The 24,299-nt window shown below is 46.3% G+C and overlaps 1 protein-coding gene across 2 annotated transcripts in view; it reads left to right on the top strand.

Annotated features, from left to right (window-relative positions):
- LOC149334468 (endothelin-converting enzyme 1-like) overlaps positions 1-24,299 on the top strand; it is a 369,834-nt gene that overhangs the window by 324,859 nt on the left and 20,676 nt on the right. For both annotated transcript variants that reach the window (XM_089555143.1, XM_089555142.1), the window contains exons 5-7: positions 1,600-2,659; positions 7,740-8,171; positions 17,879-18,064. In XM_089555143.1, coding sequence (XP_089411269.1) covers positions 1,600-2,659; positions 7,740-8,171; positions 17,879-18,064 — 1,678 coding nt within the window. The remainder of the gene's footprint in view (positions 1-1,599; positions 2,660-7,739; positions 8,172-17,878; positions 18,065-24,299) is intronic.

Below are 24,299 nucleotides of genomic sequence, written 5' to 3'. Positions count from 1 at the left end.
GGTACCAGGTCTCGGTGAAAAATGTAATGTCAAACTCAAAATCAAACAAGCCAAGAAATCCAATTATTTCATCATCTTTGCTGCTCAGAGACTGCGCAATAAGATGAAAGAATGACGTTGATTTTTTGTTTTTTTTTTTTTGCAAAAAGACCATTGATATCTGCAGGTAGAAAGATCTGGGAAGCCATGCCTAATCAAAACGGAAATCTCAGTAATCGCAATAATCTTCAGACTATCTTTTCCAGGTCATTGACGCAAATCGATCCGGACCACTGACGAAGTTACATGCTTCTTAGCAAAGACGCGGCCATTTCTGGTCCACGCAAACTTCCATTTCGAGCAACAGTGAGGCCCATGAGCGTCTTGAGTGACGGGCACAAGTGTTCATTTATATAGACAGGATTTGCATCTAGATCAGGGTGGCCAAGATCGCTTGTGGTAATTCGTTGTTGTTCTGGCTTTTTGAAGGAAGGCGTCTCAGCTTGAGCGTTTCTGAAACTGAAAGCCGTTGAAACTAAAGAGAATGGGGATTTTGTGTTTGGAATATGTGAGTGGACAAACTGAACCCTTCATTTCTCAATTTCCGTGACTCCGCTTTTGAAGCTCATGACAGTGGGAACAGCTGGTCCGGAGTTTATGCCTGCCGTAATACTACGCCTAGAGCAGAGCAACCTGCTTGCAGAAGAAAGCACGTGGTCGTCACAGAATACAGCGCGGCAGGAAGAAAACATGCATTCGGTCAGCCCCTCCCTTTGGTTGCCTCGTCGCGCATAGCTCTTTCGGAGGGCAAGCACTTCTCTCTTCACGTGGGTCGGGCCACAAAGCGGCCACAAGTAAACTTCCTCTCACAATGTTCCAGCTCGTCTTAACTTGTCCTTCATAACTTGGACTGATCCGCGCTGGAGCGCTTCCACAGGGTGCTGCCTTTTGTACCGCAGGCAGATCACAGAGCGGAGCTTGGGGCTGTTCGTTAAAGGTCGTGCCTATGGGGCTGCTACGTGCGACAGTTCCCACTGTTCCCGCGGCCCAGGTCAACAGAATGGAAACCATTGCGGTTTTGACTTGACTTTCAGGCCGCTCCATTAGCGGTTAAGCGGAGGTATTTTCAGCACCACTTTTCCCCGTATGTCCCCGAAAATTTTTTATCGTGTGGTGATGGCGCTGATGGTGAAGCACAGCTCGTGTAAGCGACTTAGTGGCGTCATTTACAACCTACCGGGTGAAATTACCTTCACTCTATTGTGCTGCTGTGGGGTTCGTTTATTTCTTCTCAAATTCTTTATTGTGACGTTTGGCTCATGGTAAATAAAACATATCTCCCATTGCACAAGCCTACTAAATAAGACAATATTTTGTCTATGTTTAAAGCAGTGGAAGGAAAAAGAAAGAGTGAGGATATCTTAACATTGCTCCGTGACAAACAGCTCCGGTGCATGACAATCGGGTACGCCCGCTAGTTCAACCCCACTAGGGCGCTGAGCACTTCCTTGTCGAGCGCCCAATACTGTTCAGTTGATGTCTACGTTGCGTGACTGGCCACAGGTAATTCTAACAAAACATAGCTTTACCTTACTAAAATATCTCTGGTGCTTCTCGCAGGGATCTCATAGAGAGCCATCTGGACAGGAAGGTGGACCCGTGCGACGATTTCGCTGCCCACGTATGCGGCCGATGGGCACCCCGCAAGCAATTCTCCGAGGTGTCCCGCTCGGCACTCATGGACATGGTCATGGCGTGGCTCATCCAGCTGCCCGACACACTGCGCAAGAGCGCCGACCAGCTGCCCGTGGGGAGGAAAGCAGCAGCCATGTTCAAAAGCTGTATGACACAGACGGACTCGAAAATCGGCGTCCTCAAGCACTTCATGCGCGAGCATGGTCTCGCATGGCCGGAGGATCCCAGCGATAAACTCGGTCCAGCTGAAGTGCTCTTCGACCTCGCCTTCAACTGGAATGTGAACCTCTGGTTCTCGCTGAAGCTGCTCCCGAGTACTGCGGACGACCACCAGAAGCGACGCCTATTTCTTGCTCCCAACGACCTCATGGTGCAGTGGCGAAACATGTTCAGACAGATACCAGAGATATATTTCAAAACAGCCTACAGCAACCTCTTCAGGCTGTTTAATAACGACGCAAATGTATTTCCCTCACCTGGAAGAATACAGAAAGACTACGATATGCTGAAGAACGTTTTCGAAGTCCTCTTGCGGCCGCGCTCACATAAGACCCGCGTTCCCGCCGTGCTACCGCTCCGAGAATTGGGGCGTCACACGGAGGCCGCGAATGCGCAATACATCACAGATGCCATAAACACCAAGCTGGCAATCGAGCCGCCCTTCACGATGGACGACCTGGTGCTCGTGAGCGACATGGCGCTGTTCAAGGCTGTCTTCGAGATTTTCGGCAGCGCTGAGGATGACGCTGTGCGCCGGCACCTGGCTCTGCTCTTCCTCCAGGCGTACGCGGCCGTGGGGGACCCTGCGGCTGCCCTGCTCGTCTTGCTCGGCAACCAGGAGCGGGCACAAGAGCATCGGCCCCTCTTCTGCGCCAGTCAAGTCGAGGCCAGCTACAGGCTCCTGGTGTCCGCGATGGCCACGGTTGCGTACTTCTCGCTGGACGAGCGTCGCCGCGTCGACAGTCACTTGGCCGCCATTCAGGAGGTTGCTCCACGTTTTGTTAAGACCGCCTCTATCGCATGATTAGAATACATTATGAGCCGGCGCTGAGAGCTCCTTTCTGCGCGTAGCCTTTTTTTAAAATGATAGAATATCTGAAGACAGTATTGAATTGAAAATTCGCAAGGAACTGTATATATGGACGAAAAAAACATTCTGTTTTACTTGAAACATAACTAACCAATGTTTCATTTTATGCCAGTCAATTGTAAATTTGTGTACTTAACGTAACTATGGATGGTGGGCGTTTCAGAATGACGTGGAAGGTTCGCTAGAGCATAACGTTATTTGAGTAGAAGCGCGAAGAAATGTTTTGAATAGTGCTATCTGAAGTAAACCAGTTTAAGTATCTCAGGCTTTACATTTCAAGAAATATCACCTGCGCCAAACAATAATTTGTAACCAGCTGTGCCTATATTTTTTTTTCACAGATGAAAGGAAAAACTGTCCGCACCTGTTGTTCAGCTAATGGCTTAGGACTCTATTGTAGTTCCTACATTGTATTATGTTACTATTATCTCAGGCCGTTGCACTTGGAAGCAGTAGCCAGATTGAAATTTCCTAAAAGGCAGATCTTATATGTCATTTTTGTAAGCGTTTGAATGCCTATTCTGACTATTGAAAGGGAAACTGCCCACTTCGATCTAAAGAAATAGTTTTGCCCCTGAGGTTTGTTTCACTTAATAATGGACACTGTAAGGCAGATACTTCTCATATTTATTTTTCTACTCAATACGCTACACGGCAGAAAAGCACGCACTAAATCTAACTTGACATTCCACTCGCAATAACTATTTCATCTGCTCATTCTTTGCTAGGGCTGTTAATGAATACGCTGGATCATCATAAGGAGCCTGACTACGCTCATTGCAGGGCAAAGGCCTCCCCCATGTCTCTCCAATTAACCCTGTCCTTCGTCAGCTGCGGTCACTGTATCCCCGCAAACTTCTTAATCTCATCCGCCCACCTGACTTTCTGGCGCCTCCTATAACGCTTGCCTTCTCTTGGAATCCAGTCCGTTACGCTTAAGGACCAGCGTTTATCTTGCCTTCGCACTACATGCCCTGCTGAAGCCGATTTCTTTCTCTTGATGTCGACTGGGATGTCATTTACCCGCGTTTGTTCTCTCACCCACTCTGCCCGCTTCCGGTCTTTTAACTTTACACCTTTCATTTTCCTCTCTTTAGCTCGCTATGTTGCCCTTAACTTAATCTGAACCCTTTTAGTTAGCCTCTACGTTTCTGCCCCATAGATGAGAGCCGTTAAGATACAGTAGTTGTATACTTTTCTCTTCAGATATATTGGTGAACTGCCATTCATGATCTGAGGGAACCTGCCATATGCGCTGCACCGCGTTCTTGTTCTATTTCCCTCTCACGATCTGGATCAGCGGCCACTCCCTGCCCTAAGTACACATATTCCATTATCGCTTCCAGCACCTCGCTACCAATTCTGAACTGCTATTCCCTTGCGAAACTGAACTCAATGGTCATGCTTTGCTGCTCATCTCCTGAATGGCTTTTCAAGGCTTGTCATCAACAAATCGAATGTTAGTTAGGTACTCTTCATTAGTTCTTATCCCCAACTGTTTCCAGTCCAGGCCTCGGAACACCTTCTGTAAACAGCCGGTGAACAACATTGGCTCGATAGTGTGTCTATGCCTTATTGGAATTTTATTGCTGACTTCATGAAGGACTATGGTAGCTGCGCAGTCGTTAGAGATATCATCGAGTGTTTGTACATGACTCTCCTACATCTTGATTCCGCAACGCCCGCGTGACTGCTGATATTTCCACAGAGTCTAATGATCTCTCGTTAGCAATAAACGCTATATATAGGGGTTGGTTATATTCTGCGCATTCCTCTGCCACTTTATTACCAGTGTGGGAATGGCCTATTTTCAATTATCAGTTATGAAAGCCTCCCTGATTTTCGTTGTCTGATGTGCAAGGTCATTCCTGATTCTACTTGCTTGCGATTACCTCAGTGCCCACTGCCTTGTAGGCCTTGTAAGTAACGGACAGTAAGTTGATCGATCTTTATTTTTCTAAAGTCCCTGACGTCTCTTTTGTTAAGAATTAAGATAATTTCAGTGTTTTTCCGAGCTTGTGGTAAGCTCGAGGTCATAAGGCATTGCGTATACAGGGTGCCTAGTTTTTCTAGCACAATCTCCCCTGCGTCCTTCAAGACATGGGCTGTTACCTGATCCTCACCAGCCGTTTTCCGCGCTTCAGTTTCTTCTAGGACTTCTTCAGCTTCCTCTCTCGTTTAGAGGTGGGGTGGCCCATTGATATGCGCTTTTGCTTCTCTAAATATCCTTCTGATTGCATTGGCTAGTATGTAGATTTCTGTAGAACTCTTCGTTTATTTTAGCTATCCTATCCATAGTGCCAATGATGACCTGTTTGCCACTTAGCGCATAAATCTGGTTTTTACCTATAATAGTTTCCTCTTCACTGCTTTAGGCTGAATCCGTTCTTTGGTGCATCCTCGATTTTTTCGGCATTAAATTTCGTTATGTCTGCGATCTAGTGCTGATTTAATAACTTTGATGGGTCTACCAGTCCTATCATGTCGGCAGCGTTATACGCTTTCATGCTTCGGCGTTTCTTATACAGAGGTGCAGCAATGGCTTACACATAGAGCATCCGCACCGTCTGCAAATAGACCGGAGTTCGAATCACGGTGCCGTGCAATTGTCCACTGGGTTAGCAAGAAAAAGTCCGCGTGTCGATAGAATTGCACAGCCAGGCTTGAGGTGCAGCCTGACCTGGGTAACCAGAAGGGACAGCGCACTCCCTTACCAGAGGAGGATTTGGCAACCCTGGTGTAGTACTTGGCCACAACCTTCTGTGAAGAAACCAATCCACCCTAGGCCCCAGTCCCAAAGCTGCTGCGTAGCAACTGACCAATGTGGTGATGAGACCAGTGACGCAGTGCAGGATGCTAAGAATCCTTGGCGCCGGTCCAGCCGCCATTGGAAACAGAACTTGGCGACGTTTAACGCTAGAACCTTATCCAGTGAGGCTAGCCTAACAGTGTTGTTCGAGGAACTAGGAGGTATTAAATGGGATGTCATGGGCTTAGTGAGGTTAGAAGGACAGATGAGGAGTATACACTACAAAGGGGCGGGCACGTGCAGTGCTTCCGCGGAATAGCGGGCAGAAAAAGAGCTAGGTGTGGGAGGACACAGGGGCGCAATAAAAGACACGGACAGAGAAGTAGACAGGGACGAGCGCTCGTCCCTGTCTACTTCTCTGTCCGTGTTTTTTATTGCGCCCCTGTGTCCTCCTGAAAAGTTATGAACCAACACGCCCAAATACAAGTATTTCTAGGTGTGGGATTCCTCATCACTCAGGATGTAGCTGGCAACATAGAAGAGTTCTAAGTATTAACGAGATGGTGGCAGGTGGTGCAGGCCTACGCGCCTACATCCATGTTGCCAGCATCGTTGAAAGCGTCTGTGGAGATGTAGAATCGACAATGAACAAGTAAAATCACAATAAACTGTACTAATGGGCGAGTTAAATGCGAAGTAAGGCAAGAAGCTGGCCGGACACCAGGGGATGAGCGGCTATGGCATAGGCTCAGTGAGTAACGGGGGGGGGGGGGGGTGAGCTGTTAGTAGAGTTTGGAGAGAAAAAATAATTTACGGATCATGGGTACCTTCATTTGGAAACGAAAGAAGAGGAAGTGGACATGGAACAGCCCCAATGTTCGGACTTAAAGAATGAAATGTGCTTCATACTATGCGCTAACCCCGGTATCGTGTAGTATGTGGAAATCCTCGGAAAGGTGCGTTGTAGCGACCACAGACTGGTAAGGTCTCGAATTAGCATATACCTGAACAAAGAACTGCAGAAATGAGTGAGCAGAAGCCCATTAAGAAGTTAGCGGTAAGAGGCAAAGTAGAGCAGTTCAGGATGTCACTGCAAACATATGTTTGGCTCTAACTGAGGAAGACGATCTTAGTGTTGAAAGAAGGAACGTAATCTCATAGCTATTATTAGGCAGTGCGCACTGGAAGTAGGCGGTAGGATGGTTCGACGGTACACCGGCAAGCTATCTCAGTAGACGAAAAATCTTATCAAGCAACACCAAAGAACTATACTACCATGAGAGAAATCAAATGCACCAGTACGTTTAGTTACCCGTATGTGTTTTCCTGAAATCGACATCCATGCAACGGACAGAGCTGACTGTCTTTCTAGCATGAGTCTTATCCCGGGATTTTGTAGAATGCCCTGCAAGTGAAAAAGCCAGTAATAATCCTCGCTTTCGCCGCAGTGGTTCAGTGGTTATGGCGCTCGGCTACTGCTCCGAACGACGCGGGTTAGATCCCGGCCGAGGCGGTCGAATTTCGATGGAAGCAAAATTCTAGAGGCCCTTGCACTGTGCGGTGTCTGTGCAGGTTAATGAACCCCAGGTGGTCAGCATTTCCGTAGCGCTTCACTTCGGCGTCCCTCACAGCGTGAGTAATTTTGGGACGCAAAACCATCGTAATCCTTGCCCGTAATTCTCGCCCGTGACAAAAGAAGCGTACGTAGTTGACCAACAACTGAAATGAATTATCCGGAACGGTTCAAACAGCCTTCAGCTTAGACGCGTTGCTGGTAAAGGCGCACGGCTAGAACCCATCGAAAGTTGAAGTGGCAGGTTACAAATTTTGCTTCAGTATAAATATGCTGAACAAAGGCCGTGTTTGCGACAGTTGATACTATTCGGGGGCAAAGAAGTGCAAAAATGTGCACCAAGGACCTTCTGATGTCTTTTCGATAGATGGAAAAGAAGTTGCTGTAAAGAACACTTCATAAGGGCTAATATGTGAAGCACACATGCCAGTTATGGCGTCGCGCTGTGCTTTCGGAGTGCAGTACCCTGGAAGTCTCTATTTGTTCAGAAGTTGCGCTTTAGGGCAACTGACTCATGCAGTTTCCTTACTGCTTCCCTGCGATGCGAAGTTGCAGCAAGCGCACTTTACAGACTAAACAAACGAGAAGAAAGGCTTGTGCATGAGCGCGCGTGTTTGTGTGGATTATAGTCTGAGCAACTCTTTTTTACGCAGGTGGCCGTGGAAGCGACTCAAGGTGCGTTGTGGCTTGACAACGAGACCAGGCAGGTTGCCGTTGAGAAGCTAAGGAATATCCGCACCGTCCTGTGGCCCGCCGATAAATTCTTAACTGCGGAGGCACTGGAAGCCGCTTATGCCAACTTTACCGAGACCGCCTCCTCGTTTGCCGATTTTTGGATCAAGACCCGGCGCAGTCTGCGAGGCGTCGTTGGCTCTGACTTCGGCCTTCAGGAGCTGCGGATCCGTGACAGCACCGCGAATCCGTACGTTCTGTACGTACACGTGCTCAACGAGGTGTCCCTCTCCGTCGGATCCTTGGCACCGCCGCTATACTACAAAGAGGGCACGAAAGCCATGGTGTACGGCGGTCTGGGCTACTTCTACGCCAAGGAGCTTGTAGGAGCTTTGGACACCGAGGGCGTGAAGGTACGTACGGTGTGCGCATAAAATCTTTCCTGTTAATGGTCGAGATAGGAAAGAAATTGGTCTAAAAATTCATATGCAGAAAACCAAACTGATTTTTAAAATCCTAGGAAGGAGACAGCAGTTCGCGATTTTCAGCGATGCGTTGGAAGTTGTGAGGGAATATGTCGACTTGGAGCAGGTAGTGACCGCAGGTCTGGACAACGAGAGTAGAATAGTGAGAAAAACAAGAATAGAGTGTAGCGCATTTGGCAGGTTGTCTCAGGTCATGAATGGCAGCTTACCAATATCCCTCTTGAGAAAAGTATATAACAACTGTTTTTTACTGGTACTCACGTATGGCGTTGAAACGTTGAGGCGGAAGAAAAGGGTTCAACTTAATTTGAGGGAAACGCAGCGAGCTATGTAAATTAAAACGATAGGTGTAACATCAAGGGACCGGAAGAGGCAGAGTGGGTTAGGGATCAAGCGTGGGTTAATGACATCCTAGTCGAAGTCGAGGATGAAATGACATTGAGCAGCATGTAATTTTTATTTATTTATTTACACAGTACTGCTAGCCTTTTAAGTGAGGCTGTAAGCAGGGGCGGGAGATCAGAAAAAAAAAACATAAGTGACAGGCGCAAAACAAATCAAAGCACAAGCTGCTTTCACAACCAATGAGATGCACTCACGTGCAAAAATAGATGTTTCAAAGTTGCATGCAAAAACACAAAGCAATCGCAAGAACACTCCGTAATCGTAAGTTACAATTTTAGAGCATTTGTAAATGCTTCAGTAGAAGGGCATTCTACAATGCTGGCCGAAAGCCGGTTCCACTCACGAACCGCTTTCGGAAAAAAAGAGTTAGCGAAGGATTGAGTGTAACAGGAATAATCTTTTAAGTTTTTTGCTATGATGCGATCGGGTGGTTCGTCTGTGTACAGGCTCTATATACTCGTGTTTTGGGAAACCTAGTTTATCATGAAACAGCAAGCGCATGTATTTTAATCGATCATACTGACTCCGTGTTTGTAACTTGTCTAAACCCGCCTTTTCTACTAGAGCACTCGCGGAAGTATGCCAGCTATATGATCGGTATATAAACCTAGTTTCTTTCTTTTGCAGAGTTGCAGCTTGTCTATGTTGCCACGAGTGTGCGAGTCTCAAACAGTTGATCCATATTCTATTACTGGTCGAACTAAGGTTTTGTAGGCTATTAGTTTAACTTTGTTTGTACATTGTCGCAGAGTTCTTAAATTCCGCATGGCTCTAATTTCCGCATTGCCCTCTTCACAATATTCAATCTATTTTCATTTCACCTTAGATCCGATGTTATGGTTATGCCTAGGTATTTATAGTTGTTTACCACTGCGAGAGTGCTCTGACTATAGAATATGAAAATTTATTATATGAAAAACATTTTTTTGTCTTTATTGACATCTGCCAATTTGAGCACCAGGTTGCAATCCTTGCTAAGGCGCTATTAAGTAGAGACTCATCGCTGGAATTGTGAATTTCATGATAGATTATGCAGTCATCCGCGTATAGCTTGATTTTAACGGGTAGGGCATGAACTATGTCGTTAATAAATATTAAAAAGAATAAGGGCCCGAGAACAGATCCCTGCGGTATACCCGACTTGACAGGCGCAGGAGCAGGACACACGTACGTGATCTATTTTTACGCATTGGCATCGGCCACATAGGTAAGCTTCGATCCATGCAAGAAGAGAATTGTTTCCCAACAGTGGTTCTAGTTTTGAAAGAAATTTGGAGTGTGAGACGCGATCGAAGGCCTTTTCAAAATCAAGAAATATAATGCCGATTTGGCTTTCAATGTCACTGGCTGTTGGGAAATCGTGAGCTAGCTCCAGGAGTGCTGTTACTGTGGAGAGTCCTTTTCGGAACCCATGTTTCCTGTTGTCGATTAAATTATTATGCTCAACAAATGTCGAGATATGATTAAAAATAATGTGCTCAAGAACCTTGGAACAAGTACACAATAATGATATCGGCCTATAAGACAAAAGTAATGATCAATTATCTCCTTTGGGCATGGACACGATTTTATTGCATTTCCAATCAAAAGGAAGTTCTGCTTTAGTCAAAGAAAGATTGAACATAATGCGCATATATTTACTGCATCTCTCGGCATACCTAACAAGGACAGCATTGGGTATACCATCAGCCCCTGTTGGCTTTTTGCTGTCGATATTCAGCAGTAACGACAGAAGGCCCTCTTCAGAAAAAATAACATTATTAATTGGCAGACAATGTAACACTAAGTCAAAATGTGGTTTCTTACCATCATCGTTTGTGAATACTGAACTGAAAAATTGATTAAAAGCTGATGCCACTTCCGGTTGTGGCGTTATTGTTTCGCCATTTATACATAATTTATCTGTTATTTTCGTTTTAGGAGACAAATGCCGATAGAACTTTTCTGGCGCGGTGAGCAGAAAGCTGTTCATGGTAACGTTCAAATAGTAGTCCTCGTTCTTTTTTATGTATTATTTTACCTGCGTACGTAGCACAGAGAGCTTATTTTTGTTGGCCGCTGAGGGAGAAAGCCGGCATGACTATCTTAACTTTTTTTTTGTTTTTCGCTCTAGCTGAATAACTTCTTTAGTCATCCAAGGACTAGCATTTCGTACTCGTTTCTTCACAGCGGCACAAAATCACTCACGAACTTCGTCACAAGACTCTTGAAAAAACACCACAGTGCATCGACAGAGCAATCGTTAGATTCACTTAATGCAACAAAATCTGAGAACGAACTGTCCAACAAATCTCAGATAGTAGCGTCTTTGGCACGTGCGAATTACGAGACTACGCGTATGTCTTCGTTTTTCTTAGTAGCAGGAGCGCATGGGAAATTCAGCGATACCATCTTATGGTCAGATATGCCATCGTAGACATGCGTAACCGGATTTCGGCAACGCAGGCTGCTGCTCACGAGGAAAAGATCTAAAATTCATTTATCGTGTTTTTGTATGCTGGTGGGTTCCTTCACTAATTGAGTAAAGTTGTGAAAAAAGATTAAATCTAGAAATGGCTCAGCAATGGCAGATAGTGGTTCAGGGAATTCACTGTCACACTTGATAGAAGGCATATTATAATCTCCAGCATGTACTGTGTTGCAAGTAGCAATGTTACTAGAGCATAAGAATTCATTCACTACTTCAAAAAATGTGCTGTTGTTATTCGGCGGCCGGTAGAATGTACCTACAATCAACGTAAGTTCAGCTAAAGAAACCTTTAGCAATATGCATTCGATATATATCGGGTATGTCGGGCAGATTGGTTATATGCATTGACTCTCGGAAAATAATTGCTACGCCACCACCCCGAGAATTCCAATCTTTGCGAAGCATTCGGTAGCCTACGGGTACCGTTTTAGCGCTCTCGATATCCATGTGCAGCCAGGTTTCTGTTAGGCATAGGATATGTGGCCTGTGTGAGCACGATACTTTCTAGGTCAACTGTTTTATTAACGATGCTTCGCGCATTTAGCTGAATACACACAAACGACCTATCCTCGGGGGCTACGGTTCATGTACTTTGTTTATCTTTCCGGCTAACTGGAACCCAGATCTTTCGTTCCTCGTCCCATTCGAACATGTCGTTGTCTATCTTAAGCTTGTCGTATATGAGCTTGAGTTTTTGGCATTTCTTTTTGTTAGAAGCGGCACTGTCCCATAGTTGCTTTTTTTCATTCTTGTGGCGGCGGAAAAATCCTCAGAGACACACTCGTTTCCATTCTTTAGCTTAAAGCAGTTCTTTAGAATATTCATTTTATCACGGAGATCGTAGAACGGTGAATTTCTCACGGTGATTACCAGTCGTACTTTGTCGGCTTGTTTCCGTCCAATTCTACGCACTTGACGTGTGCACCTAAAATTTCTGTGAAGACGTCCTTGAGGACGGATTCCTTGAGATCTTCATGCGTCTCATTTTCCTTTCCCCTTACACCGAACACCATAAGATTATTACGCCTGCTGTGGTCCTCGAAATCGGTAAGCTTATGTTGGAAGACCTGAACCTTCCTCTCTAGGCTACGAGTTATAGAACATACTTTGGAAATAGCTAAAGCCGAGTCTTCATACGTTTTAAGCCGCGATTCAGTGTCGTCTAGCCTGTTTTTTTATTTGTTTCTCTTCCCTCTAGAAGTTCGCCCAGTAGTCGCTCAGTTGACGGGCCCAGGTTAGGCTCGACATCACCACAAAATATTAGCATTGAAAAAACGAAGTTGGAGGCGACGGTACACATTGTGCATATACACTCAGAGCATGTCAGCTGGAGCAAGTAAGGATTGCTAGACTTAAAGGTACACGAAGATTTACTGACCTGTATAAAAAGCATCAACGGATTTCAGACGGTGCTGACCGAAGGCCAGCTGACGTGCTCACCGAGAAACGGTGGTGGTGGCAGGCTATTTAAGCTCCAGCTGTTTGATGACATCGACTGCTTGCACGTGATGCCGCCCAATTATCGTCACAAAAGATTGCCTTAGGTGCCGCGATCGGCTTGAAATGTCGGTGTGTCGATGGTGAAGCTTGCCGTGTCTTAATCTGCGCTGAACTTCGCCGCCAAGCGGAGGAAGCAAATATCTATAAAAAACACGAACGGATTTGAGACGGTGCAGACCGAAGGCCAGCTAACATGCCAACTGCGAAGGAAATACGAAGGAAATGTTACCGATGGTCCTTAAGGTTTATGGTTCATGCGGATTCAATGTCCGAAAGCGACTAGCGTTATAAGGGACGCCGTAGTGAAGGGCTCCGGAGAAATTTGGGACACCTGGGGTTCTTTAGGGTGCAATGACATCGCGCAGTACAGGGCTGCTTGAATTTCGTCTAGATCGAAATTCGACCGCCCCGGCCGGGTCGAATCCACGTTGTTCGGGTCAGCAGCCGAGCGCCGTAACCACTAAACCACCGCGGCGGCTTGTTCCTTAAGGGTAACAGATTGGATTACAAGAGAAGGCCAGTGTTGCAGATGGCGACCGGAAGTCAGGCTGGTGGATGAGACTGAGAAGTTTGCGGAGGCAAGGTGTGGCATTGGACATGGTGATTGGAAAGATATGGGAGAGGGCTTTGTCCTGCTGTGGGCGTAATCAGGCTGACGGTGGTGATGTCTCGCGAGAAAGCAGTATACCGAAATATGAGGTAGGAATTCAAAAAACTGTGCGGTCGCCTTCAGTTGGGGGCGAACTGTGCTTCTGATGGTCTCCGCAAATCACGAATTGAGCGTGTTTCCTACCGCAGTGCACCACCATCGGAGTACAACCGTGAAGAGGAGAGATCAGATCATCAGAGCTTCCGTTTGCTGCAATCACGCAATTTATGACTCAAAGCAAAAGCACGCGACGCAATGAAAAGAGTTCGTCAGCTGTCACTTTTTCTGCGATTGTAATCACTCATCCCTTCTGCATATCGTAGCGAGTGATAGAAGAATGATTACATTTTTTCGCGCATGAATCTTGATGCGTTGAGACGTGCAATACAGCTCTCGAAATTTCTGTTCATATGTGATGCATAGGCATTCAGGGTCACTTTAGTAAGACACTTTTTCAAGTAAATCATCATCTACTTTTACAATCAGTTATCTTAGAGCGATAAAAACATTGAGAAATATTCTACATTAATCAACACCACAAATCAATAAAAGATCCCCTGTGTTCCTAGGTTTCTGTGCCTCTTGGCTTCCCTCATGTATAAAGAGCCCCACATTCTCTAAGGTCACTGATTAAAAATATAGTAAGTTCGGGAAGTCACATTAAAAAACTTAACAGATTTACTCAGCGTTTCGACCAGGGACTGATCTGTCTCAAGAGTGATGATACCGTGCATGGACACGTCTTTTTAGAGCATTGAATTTGGCACATATAGGGCTTGAAAGAAAGGACGCTTAAGTGAAAAAAATGAAAAGCAAGGAAAAACTAAAGCGGAAAGCCACCACAGCGCAGACTCCAAACAATGGAGTAAAGGTGCCGCGTGAAAGAGGGAGGCGGGCTGGGCGGGCACGCGGCTAAGTCGAGAGAAAAAAAGAAGAAAAAAAGCGTGGTTGTGAGATGTCAACAAAAGGGAAGTGTCCGCCAATTTATGCTCGTCTCTAGCGCATCTGGCCGCGTCTGTGTGGCCCCCCGCGACTCCAGAAGATAGCAAAAAGAGGAAGCACAGGTTGCGGCTGCCCTATGTGTCTCCACACGTTGCGACATAGTTATAGAGCCCACAAGCAAAGGTGGTCCTATTTTCGTTATGAGTACCCGAGACTAGAAGAATTAGGCAGAGCGGCAACTAAGCAAGAAATGTTTCTAAAAACTTGTAGCTTCTGGCCAAACTTCACATTTAAAACACGTAGTCTAACCACTCTAGAAGACCTCGTAAAGAACAAAATAATTGATAGCATCCCCAAGTCTTTGCTTCCATCGTCCTTCATCCTCGGTAGGTTCTACCTTCTGCCAAAAATACATAAGGAAAATAACCCAGGACGACTAATTATTTCCGGAATAGAAACCACGTCAGAAAAGATTGCCAGTTTTCTCGACAGCTTAGTCACAAACATGCAACCAACTTTTCCTTCGTTTGTTCGAGACACAGCTCATATTCTTTCTGACATAACTGATCTGTTCATTCCAGAATGCAGCACACTCGTTACCCTCGATGTCGTGTCCTTATACACCAACATACCCCACTCGGATGGGATCTGGGCAGTCGTTAACACTTACAGAGGTTCCCAAGTTGAAAGACTAGTTGACGGCGCGACCCTTGAAACACTGCTGCATTTGGTGCTTAAAATGAATAACTTTGAATTTGATGGCGACCACTATGTGCAAATTAGTGGCACATCAATGGGCTGAAAAGTAGGTCCTAATTTGGCCAGTATATTTACGGGCATTCTCGAAACGGAACACCTACAGGGCTACCTCTTCAGACCCCTTTTTTATAGCAGGTTTATAGATGACGTGGTTCTTATATTGTTGTCAAGTAAAGGTGCCAAAAACCACACACACACACACACACACACACACACACACACACACACACACACACACACACACACACACACACACACACACACACACACACACACACACACACACACACACACACACACACACACACACACACACACACACACACACACACACACACACACACACACACACACACACACACACACACACACACACACACACACACACACACACACACACACACACACACACACACACACACACACACACACACACACACACACACACACACACACACACACACACACACACACACACACACACACACACACACACACACACACACACACACACACACACACACACACACACACACACACACACACACACACACACACACACACACACACACACACACACACACACACACACACACACACACACACACACACACACACACACACACACACACACACACACACACACACACACACACACACACACACACACACACACACACACACACACACACACACACACACACACACACACACACACACACACACACACACACACACACACACACACACACACACACACACACACACACACACACACACACACACACACACACACACACACACACACACACACACACACACACACACACACACACACACACACACACACACACACACACACACACACACACACACACACACACACACACACACACACACACACACACACACACACACACACACACACACACACACACACACACACACACACACACACACACACACACACACACACACACACACACACACACACACACACACACACACACACACACACACACACACACACACACACACACACACACACACACACACACACACACACACACACACACACACACACACACACACACACACACACACACACACACACACACACACACACACACACACACACACACACACACACACACACACACACACACACACACACACACACACACACACACACACACACACACACACACACACACACACACACACACACACACACACACACACACACACACACACACACACACACACACACACACACACACACACACACACACACACACACACACACACACACACACACACACACACACACACACACACACACACACACACACACACACACACACAAAACAAAAGAACGAAACAGAGCGCAAATTTGTCGAAACATATCAGATCCTGCCCTTCACGCTCTTGTGAGCCATGCTTCTCATCCGTGCGGATCCTTGCCAGAAGCAGCAATATCGAAGCCAGAGAACCGATTCAAACGTTCTATATCAGTAAGAAAGACAGCTTGTGTGACAGCGAAACATCTGTATCTCTGCATCAGGCGCAAAAAAAAAAACGTTTTTTGAGCGTTCGTTATCATGTAGACATTGATGGGCGAATGTGTTCTTTGCGCAGGCGCTGGCTAGGTGTATATATGTATCTGAGTTCTGCACAATAAACTAGTTGTGAGTAAAAGGCGCTCTGTTCCATTCTCTTGTCTTGTGTGTGTGGTTTTTGGGACCTTTACTTTACAATGAATTGCCAACTTGCCCCGCAAGAAGTTCTCTTGTTTTTCTATCGTGCCATGGAAAAAGAGAGCTACTCAAGTTCATCGCTGACTTCAATAATGCTCACAGGAATATCTGTTTTTCTCCTACCTACTCAAGCTCTGCGATCAGCTTTCTGGGTAATAAAACTTCAGATGTCGCAAAACCAGCTTGTTACCTCCGTGTTTAGGAAGCCAACGGACAGGCACCAATACTTGCATTTTGAAATGAGCCGCGTAAAACATTGCAAGAATGGAATATTATGCAGCCAGGCTCTAAGATTTAAACGCATCTGCTCCCGTGAAGGGGACTTCGCTTCTAACTGAGTCACTCTGCAAGAATTTGGTCAGACAGCTGTACCCAGAACCTATCATCGACAATGCCTTGGAAAAAGCTGCAGCACAAGCCCATCGCACAATCCTAAACAACAGCAATACTGCGCAGACAAACTTCCTAACTAATCTGATATTAACCTACTCTCCATCAGCACCGAATGTTAATGCTATTCTCAGAAAGCATCACAACGTTCTCCATCAGAGCGACAAAATGAAGCGCTTGCTTACCGAACCACCTACGCTCGTCTCTGATGTGTATTCATCCCACTAATATCGTTTTGTTGTGGCTGATGGCGGCGTTTAGGTAGAACTCCATTCTTTTGGACATTTTTCCGCACCCTTGTGCTGTATTTGGATATATTTGTGCTCCTCTATGATTTCGCCTGCCATTTGTAGTTTTTCTAATAGTGTTGTCATTTTGTTGCTAAGCGCTGTTGCCCGAAATGAAATTCGTTTTTTTGGTACACTTTCTAACACCATGGCACTGTCTTTAAGTTCATTTGTGGGCTTCTATGCATTTCCCCACATATCTCCTACTACAAAATTCTAAAAATTCTACAACAGCAACACATTTTTGAGTGTATCCTGTGTATTCGTCTCGCCTGTGTGTGTGTTTTTCTCTTTTCTCTATCGGCCTTCGGAGTGCCATTTTACTTTATTTTTTATTTTTTCCACTCCTGTAAACGAGCCTTTCTATGTGCTCCTCATATGAGAACCTCATCTTGTTTCAGCGGCTCACGTGTCACCGTTTGGAGGCGCGTAGCTTTCTACAGGTCTGCTACAACGCATTTTCCTCCTTTTCCCAGGTGGACCATCGCGGGAACATCGTGTCCTCGTGGCTGAGCGACGTGGTCAAGCCTGTATTCGAGAAGCGCGTACTCGGCTGCTTGCGTACTGGCGACACCAACCTGTTCCCCGATGTGCCCGCAATGGAAGTGGCATTCGCCGCGTTCAAGCGAGACAAAGACAAGAATGGCACCCAGCTATCCGCGGTAAGCAACAAAAACATGGAATTGATGGTAAGACCAGTGAGGGGTGTGCTTTCGTGTGCAACATGAAGCAACCATTCCTAATTTCCTTTTTCGGGAAGCGCAAGTGTATGATAACTGAAGAAGTGCACCTGTATGAGGATATTTTTCTTTGTGCAAGCATAAGAGAAATATTTACAAAAAATTCTTCCATCACCTCAACGTCGTGATGAATCTTTTGAAAGACTGGGGTTCTATGGCTGAACGCTGTGGGCATGCACTGTCTCGCGGCTGGGGCGGCGGAGATTGGGAGACGGCGTGAGGGATTCGACGATTTAATTAAAAGGAGATATGCGCGCCAGGACGCACAACGGGCCGTAATGCTTGGCGAGAAATTTCAAAGACAGCCCATGCCTTTTTGACGGCATCGAGAGCCACACAAGGGTGCCAGGACAGAAGTGTGGTCGGTAGCGTTCTCATGGCTGGATTTCTGGTGATAGTGGTTCTCAGTGTTGATTATGCGGGAGTTGGCAACAGGCTTGTGCGTGTTGTACGGCTTCGGAAACAGGATTATAATGAGAGACGTCAGGTTGGTAAGCCAGATTGGTATCATTTGTAATAGACGTATGACGGCCGTAAATTCGAAAGAAGAAAAAAGGCCCGCCGCGGTGGTGCAGTGGTTACAGCGCTCGGCTGCTGGCCCGACAGACGAGGGTTCGATACTGGTCGAATTTCGATGAAGGCGAAATTCTAGAGGCTCGTGTACTGTGCTATGTCAATGCACGATAAAGAACCCCAGGTGGTAGAAATTTGCGGAGCCCTTCAATGCGGCGTCTCTCATAGCCTGAGCCGATTTGGGACGTTAAACCCCAATAAATCAAACCAGAAAGAAAAACGAAAAGCCATCGGTGGACTGCCGAGTGGTATTGTATGTATAAGCCACATAAGGAAGGACGAGGTCTCAATATTAAAGTGGTTCGATGGAGAGCATGTCGCCGAGGGTGTGGTTAAATCTCTTGATGGGGCTGTTGGTCTGCGGATAATAGGGCAGATGGTTCAATGAATTATGTAGCACTGGCGGACCACGGCTTTGGCTACGTCGAACAAAAAGGCGTGGCCTTGGTCACTAAGCATTTCATGAGGTGCATCGTGACGAAAGACGAAACGCTGCAAAAGTAAAGACGCAACGTCTGTCCTGCGGCGGCCGGAAGTGCGGCGGTTTCTGCATATGTCGACGGACGATAAACCGCAACGATAGGCCAAAGGTTGGCGGCCGTAGTGTACCGAGGCAGGCCGTGGAAATGAATGCCGATGCGGTCGAAATGGCGTAGTGGGCAAGGAAGCGGCTGCAACTCTCCAGCAGAACGATGAGGAGACTTCTTCCTTGGAGACAAGGGGCCGAATTAGTCAGTTGACGCGCACCAAAACGGCATTTTTTCAAGTTGAGCTGCAGGCTGGCGTCAGAGAGGCAGGTCAAGATGTGCTTCATGCGCGAGAGATGAATGTCAAAGTTGGTGGGAAGACTACAATGTCGTCAAGGTAGCGTAGGCAGATCTTCCGCTTAATCCAAACGAAATGGTACCCATCACTCCATCGAAGGTCGCAGGGGCACTGCAAAGGCCGAAAAGCGTCACAGTAAATTTGTACAAGGCGTCGAGGGTCACAAAAGCCGTTTTGTTTCAATCAGCTGCTTCTATGCGGACCTACTAGTACCCAGAACGTGAATCGAGGGAAGAAATGAGCTGCGCCCCTTGCAAGCAGACCAGACCGTCGTTTATGCGTGCGAGGGGCTAGACGTCCTTGCACGTGATCTTATTAAGGGGGCGGTAATTTACACGGAAGCGTATGGAGTCATCTTTCTTTTTCACAAGCACAACCGGCGATGCCGATGGGCTGCTTTAAGGCTGAATGACGTCGTTTTGAAACATGTGGTCAACTTCAGATCTTGAAGCATGGCCGACTTGCTCTTCAGGGGTCTGGCGCTCGGTGGCAGACATACGATATGGGCGCTGCCACAGCGCTGGTAGCTTTGGTGTAAAACATTTATTAAGGCGGAAACCTTTAATGCCTCATCGTTGTAAGCAGGAGCTGTCGACAGAAATGTCACGCTTTTCAGTTGGTCAAAACGGTCGTGACGTCACAGTGTGCGAATTTCAAACGGGGCCAATTGTACTTTGGCTACTAACCATGCAACCAATTAAAGGGATCGTATAGTGATGCTCCAAGAAAGTTTGACTGAGTTTAGTTAATTGCTTACTCAACCAATTAGTCGAATTAACCTTTGTAGTCAGACCACATAAATAAATAAAACCGAGTAAGAAATTGGCCGAGCTTGGGGATCGAACCCCGGTCTCCGGAGTGCGAGTCAAGCACGCTACCACTGCGCCATGCCAGCTTTTTTTTTCTTTATTACCGACTTGGCCGGAAAAAACAAAACCCAAAAATACAATGACATGACAATAAAAGCACTGGTCAGTTTCTAGCTAGTGCACGATGATAAAATGGGTTAAATGATTTTAGTTGGTCGAGGACAGGCAGCCACTCAGGCTGAGGAGCTTGCTGTCCGAAAACTTCCTGAGTATACACGATGCTCTCAATGAAATACTGATGAGCCGGATTCACAACAACATGTTCATGCCTGACATCCATTCGCTTACGCCATAGGCTGTGCATGCAGAGCAACATTAGCAGGTCGCAAGGCACTTCACCTGGCTCTGCACATGGTAGGAAGCGTATTCCAAAAGGAGTCGGGGGGAAATCTTTTTTTCAGCGTGCGCTTCAACACATCCCAAAGAAAAACAGCGTCATGACAGTCGAGAAAGATATGTTCTATAGTTTCCACTTCTTTGCAAATAAGACACTCTACTGACCAAGGTACAAAAAGGCCTTTGCTTTGCAACCATGGCTTCACTGGGAGGGTTCCAGTATGCAATTGAAAAAAGAAAGAACGCACTGAAGGCTTCACCGGCATTCTTTTGACTCTTTTTAGCACATCCATTTCGGGACCCAGAAGATAAGCACTGCGATAAAAAGGCACTGGCAAAAACACATCAAGCAGGTCCTTGTACATCTTTTTCCTAGTTACAATGGTTAGATACTCATCGGAAAATTTTGACCGAAGAATACGGACTGCTGCAACAACTTCTTGCAAAAAAGCACTTAACCCACTCCGCCCTGCAGACATGGATGATACAACATAATCAGGCAGTGATTCTGACAACCGCACTTGTATAACAGTTCGCAGAAAATCATTATCTTGACGCAAGAAAAATAATCTAGTGACTATCTGTCTCAGGAATAAATTTGATAACCCTAGCCCCCCGTTCCGCACCTTGTGGAACAGATTGCATCGGCTGGTACGTTCCCATGTTGACCCCAAATAAATGTTGCAAACACTCTGTGCAACCTTTGCACTGAAGTCCTTGGCAAAGTTAACGCTTGCAGAACGTAAAAAATCCTCGCTACTAAAAACATGTTGCACACCGTAGCTCTTGCGAACATGGAAAAGTTGTGACCGCCCCATTTGCTTGTCTGAGCTTTGACTCGTTCGGTTTCATGGGCCCAATATTCTTTGCTTTCTCTGTAGTTGGTTAGCGGCACGCCGAGGTACTTTCCTGGCGTGTCTACCCACTTCATTCGACAGAAACGTCTGGCGTGGCCTGCCACTTTTCATGCCAAAAACCAAAACATTTCTGCCAGCTTATCGCACAGCCACTTGCATCACAAAAATTTAAGGCTTCTCTCACCACTTCTTGCACGCTTTCCTGGTCTCTGCAGAACACTGCTATATCATCTGCATATGCCAATACCTTCACTTCATTATGACAAAAGGCGTAACCTCGAATGTTTTGCGTAGTTAACAGCTTTAAACAAAAGGGCTCCAGGTAAAGTGCAAAAAGCAGTGGAGAAAGAGGGCAACCCTGCCTCACTGACGACAAGACAGGAATACTATTACTCAGGCGGTTATCATAAACCATTTTCACGCCATCAGTGATGATACATCCTACATTCACATGTTCCAAAAGCACGAACAAAATTTCATGCACAACTTTATCAAACGCCTTATGCAGGTCCAGTTGCATCATGGCGACACGACCCTCCGTTGCATCACAGCATTCAAGGACACTTCTAGCTACGTGTATGTTAGTAAGAATGGATCTGTCTTTTATGCCGCAGGTCTGGTGTGGGCCAACAAGGGTTTTAATTACTGTTTGGAGTCGTCCGGCTAGCACTTTCATATATATTTTGTAGTCTACGTTAGTTAAGCTTATTGGGCGGTAACACTCAACTGACTGCAACCTACTCGGGTCGTCCGATTTTGGGATCAACACCACGTGGGAAGTTCGAAAAGACGGTGGAGTTAACTTTCTTTTGTAACACTCGCTTATTACGCGCTGTAATGCTATTGCCATTTCTGTTTTCAAAGCCTTGTAAAGTGCGGCACCGAGTCCGTCCGGCCCAGGCGACTTGTTTAAGCTCAGCTGCTGTATTGCAGCTTCGATTTCTGCTGCCGTTATGGGCTCCTCAAGTACCTGCGCCAGGTCCTCCTTGACTCTTGGCATTAGCGACAGGAATGCAGTTTTGTAATGTTCAACATCAGGCGTTTTAAGGCTGAACAAGTTTTGGTAATATTCCAGAAACGCCCTTTCAATCACCTCAGATTCGGAAGTTACGTCATTGCGATAACAAATTTCCTTTATCTCTTTCGAAACTGCATACTGTTTTTCGTCGCTGAGCGTCCTTTTTGTGGGCGTCTCCCCAAGCCAAAATCTTTCGCTGCGCGCCCTTATCACAGCACCTCGATATTTCGTTTCATCTATTAGTTCAAGCTTAGTTTTGGTCTCTTTTATTTCTTGTCTGTACAACTCCGGCTTGACGCCTTCCATGCTGAGCATGAAATCAAGCTCGGTACGAAGTTCCTTTTCTTGCTGTTTTTTTTTACGCTTTAAAACACATGCTCTTTCTATAGCGGCCACTTTCACGTCGCATTTAAATTGTTCCCATGTTTCTATAAAGTCTGTCTCTTTTTCTAACAAGCTTTTGACTGAGTCTTTTAATTTCTTGCTAAACTCCTCATACTCCAACAATGAGTCATTAAATTTCCATAATTCCTAACTAAACTTGACAGTCCTTTTCCTCTCCCCAAGTGCGATCACGACTAAAGAATGATCACTGAAGCTGACGTGCACAGTCTGGTACTGGGAACACAAGGGCACAACCTCAGAAGGAACATAAATTCTGTCCAGCCTTGCGTGACTAACGCCTTGGAAATGCGTGTACTGTGCTTTTCTGAACCTTGCATTATAATGCCAATGTCTTCCAATTCTGCTTCATTAATCATCTCAGACAGCAGCTCAGCACTCGTGTCCTGCAGGGTTTTGTTGCTTATTCTATCTTCAGGTCTACACACGCAGTTGAAATCTCCTAGCAATAGTACACGCTTTTCTGTCAGCAGGAAAGGTTGAACACGGCGAAAAAAGGCATCTCGTTCGGGAATTCTATTAGGTGCATATACACACACAGCTCTCCACTCTACACCAGAAAAGTAAAAATCGCATGCTACAATCCGGCCACTTTCACAGGAAAATACAGTTTCCACGGCGACTTTGCCGTTTCGAGTTAAGATCAGACACCCTCCCGACTTACTTCTGCATGGCACACGCAAACACTGAACTGTGCACGGTAAATTTCTGCCATCGCATCTGTCAACTCTTCGCTTTCAATTTTTGTCTCTTGAACAGCCAAAAAATCGATTTCGTTTTCGAACAAGAGACGTTTAAGCTGATTTTGCCTTCTTCGCGCAGAAAGACCTCTCACGTTCAGTGTGGCAATACGCAAGCTAGATGTTAGTTGAGGCGCCATCTAAATGGTTGGGATTCGCCGCTCTCAAAGTGACATCGGTTTGCAGCTCACCTCATCAAAAATCCTTCCAACTTGCAAAATACGGCGGTCTCAGCACTGAACCCGATCGAAGACCGGGTTACCAACACGAAGACCCTGCAAGGCACCTCCGATAAGGCGGAGGGACACCCGACGTAGTCCTACGATCAGGAGGGACGTTCGGCTTGGGCTTGTAGGCCGCACGTCGAACAGGAGGCGCTTTGGGAAGAGGCTCCTCATGGTCCGTCCCGTCGTAGTTCGTCGCCTTGTCATCAGCTTCGTCGTGCGTCCTCTTCGCTGGCAAAGTTGACGCCGCGGGCATCTCCGTGTCAATGTCCTTCTCGTCGGTCGGTTCCAAAACCGTCTCAGGTGCACCTAC

Source organism: Amblyomma mixtum, chromosome 8 (genome assembly GCF_055824585.1).
Source record: "Amblyomma mixtum isolate Tamu chromosome 8, ASM5582458v1, whole genome shotgun sequence".
In the NCBI taxonomy this organism is placed as follows: domain Eukaryota; kingdom Metazoa; phylum Arthropoda; class Arachnida; order Ixodida; family Ixodidae; genus Amblyomma; species Amblyomma mixtum.
The sequence above is the reverse complement of the archived record's forward strand: the minus strand, read 5'-3'. Positions and strand labels throughout refer to the sequence as shown.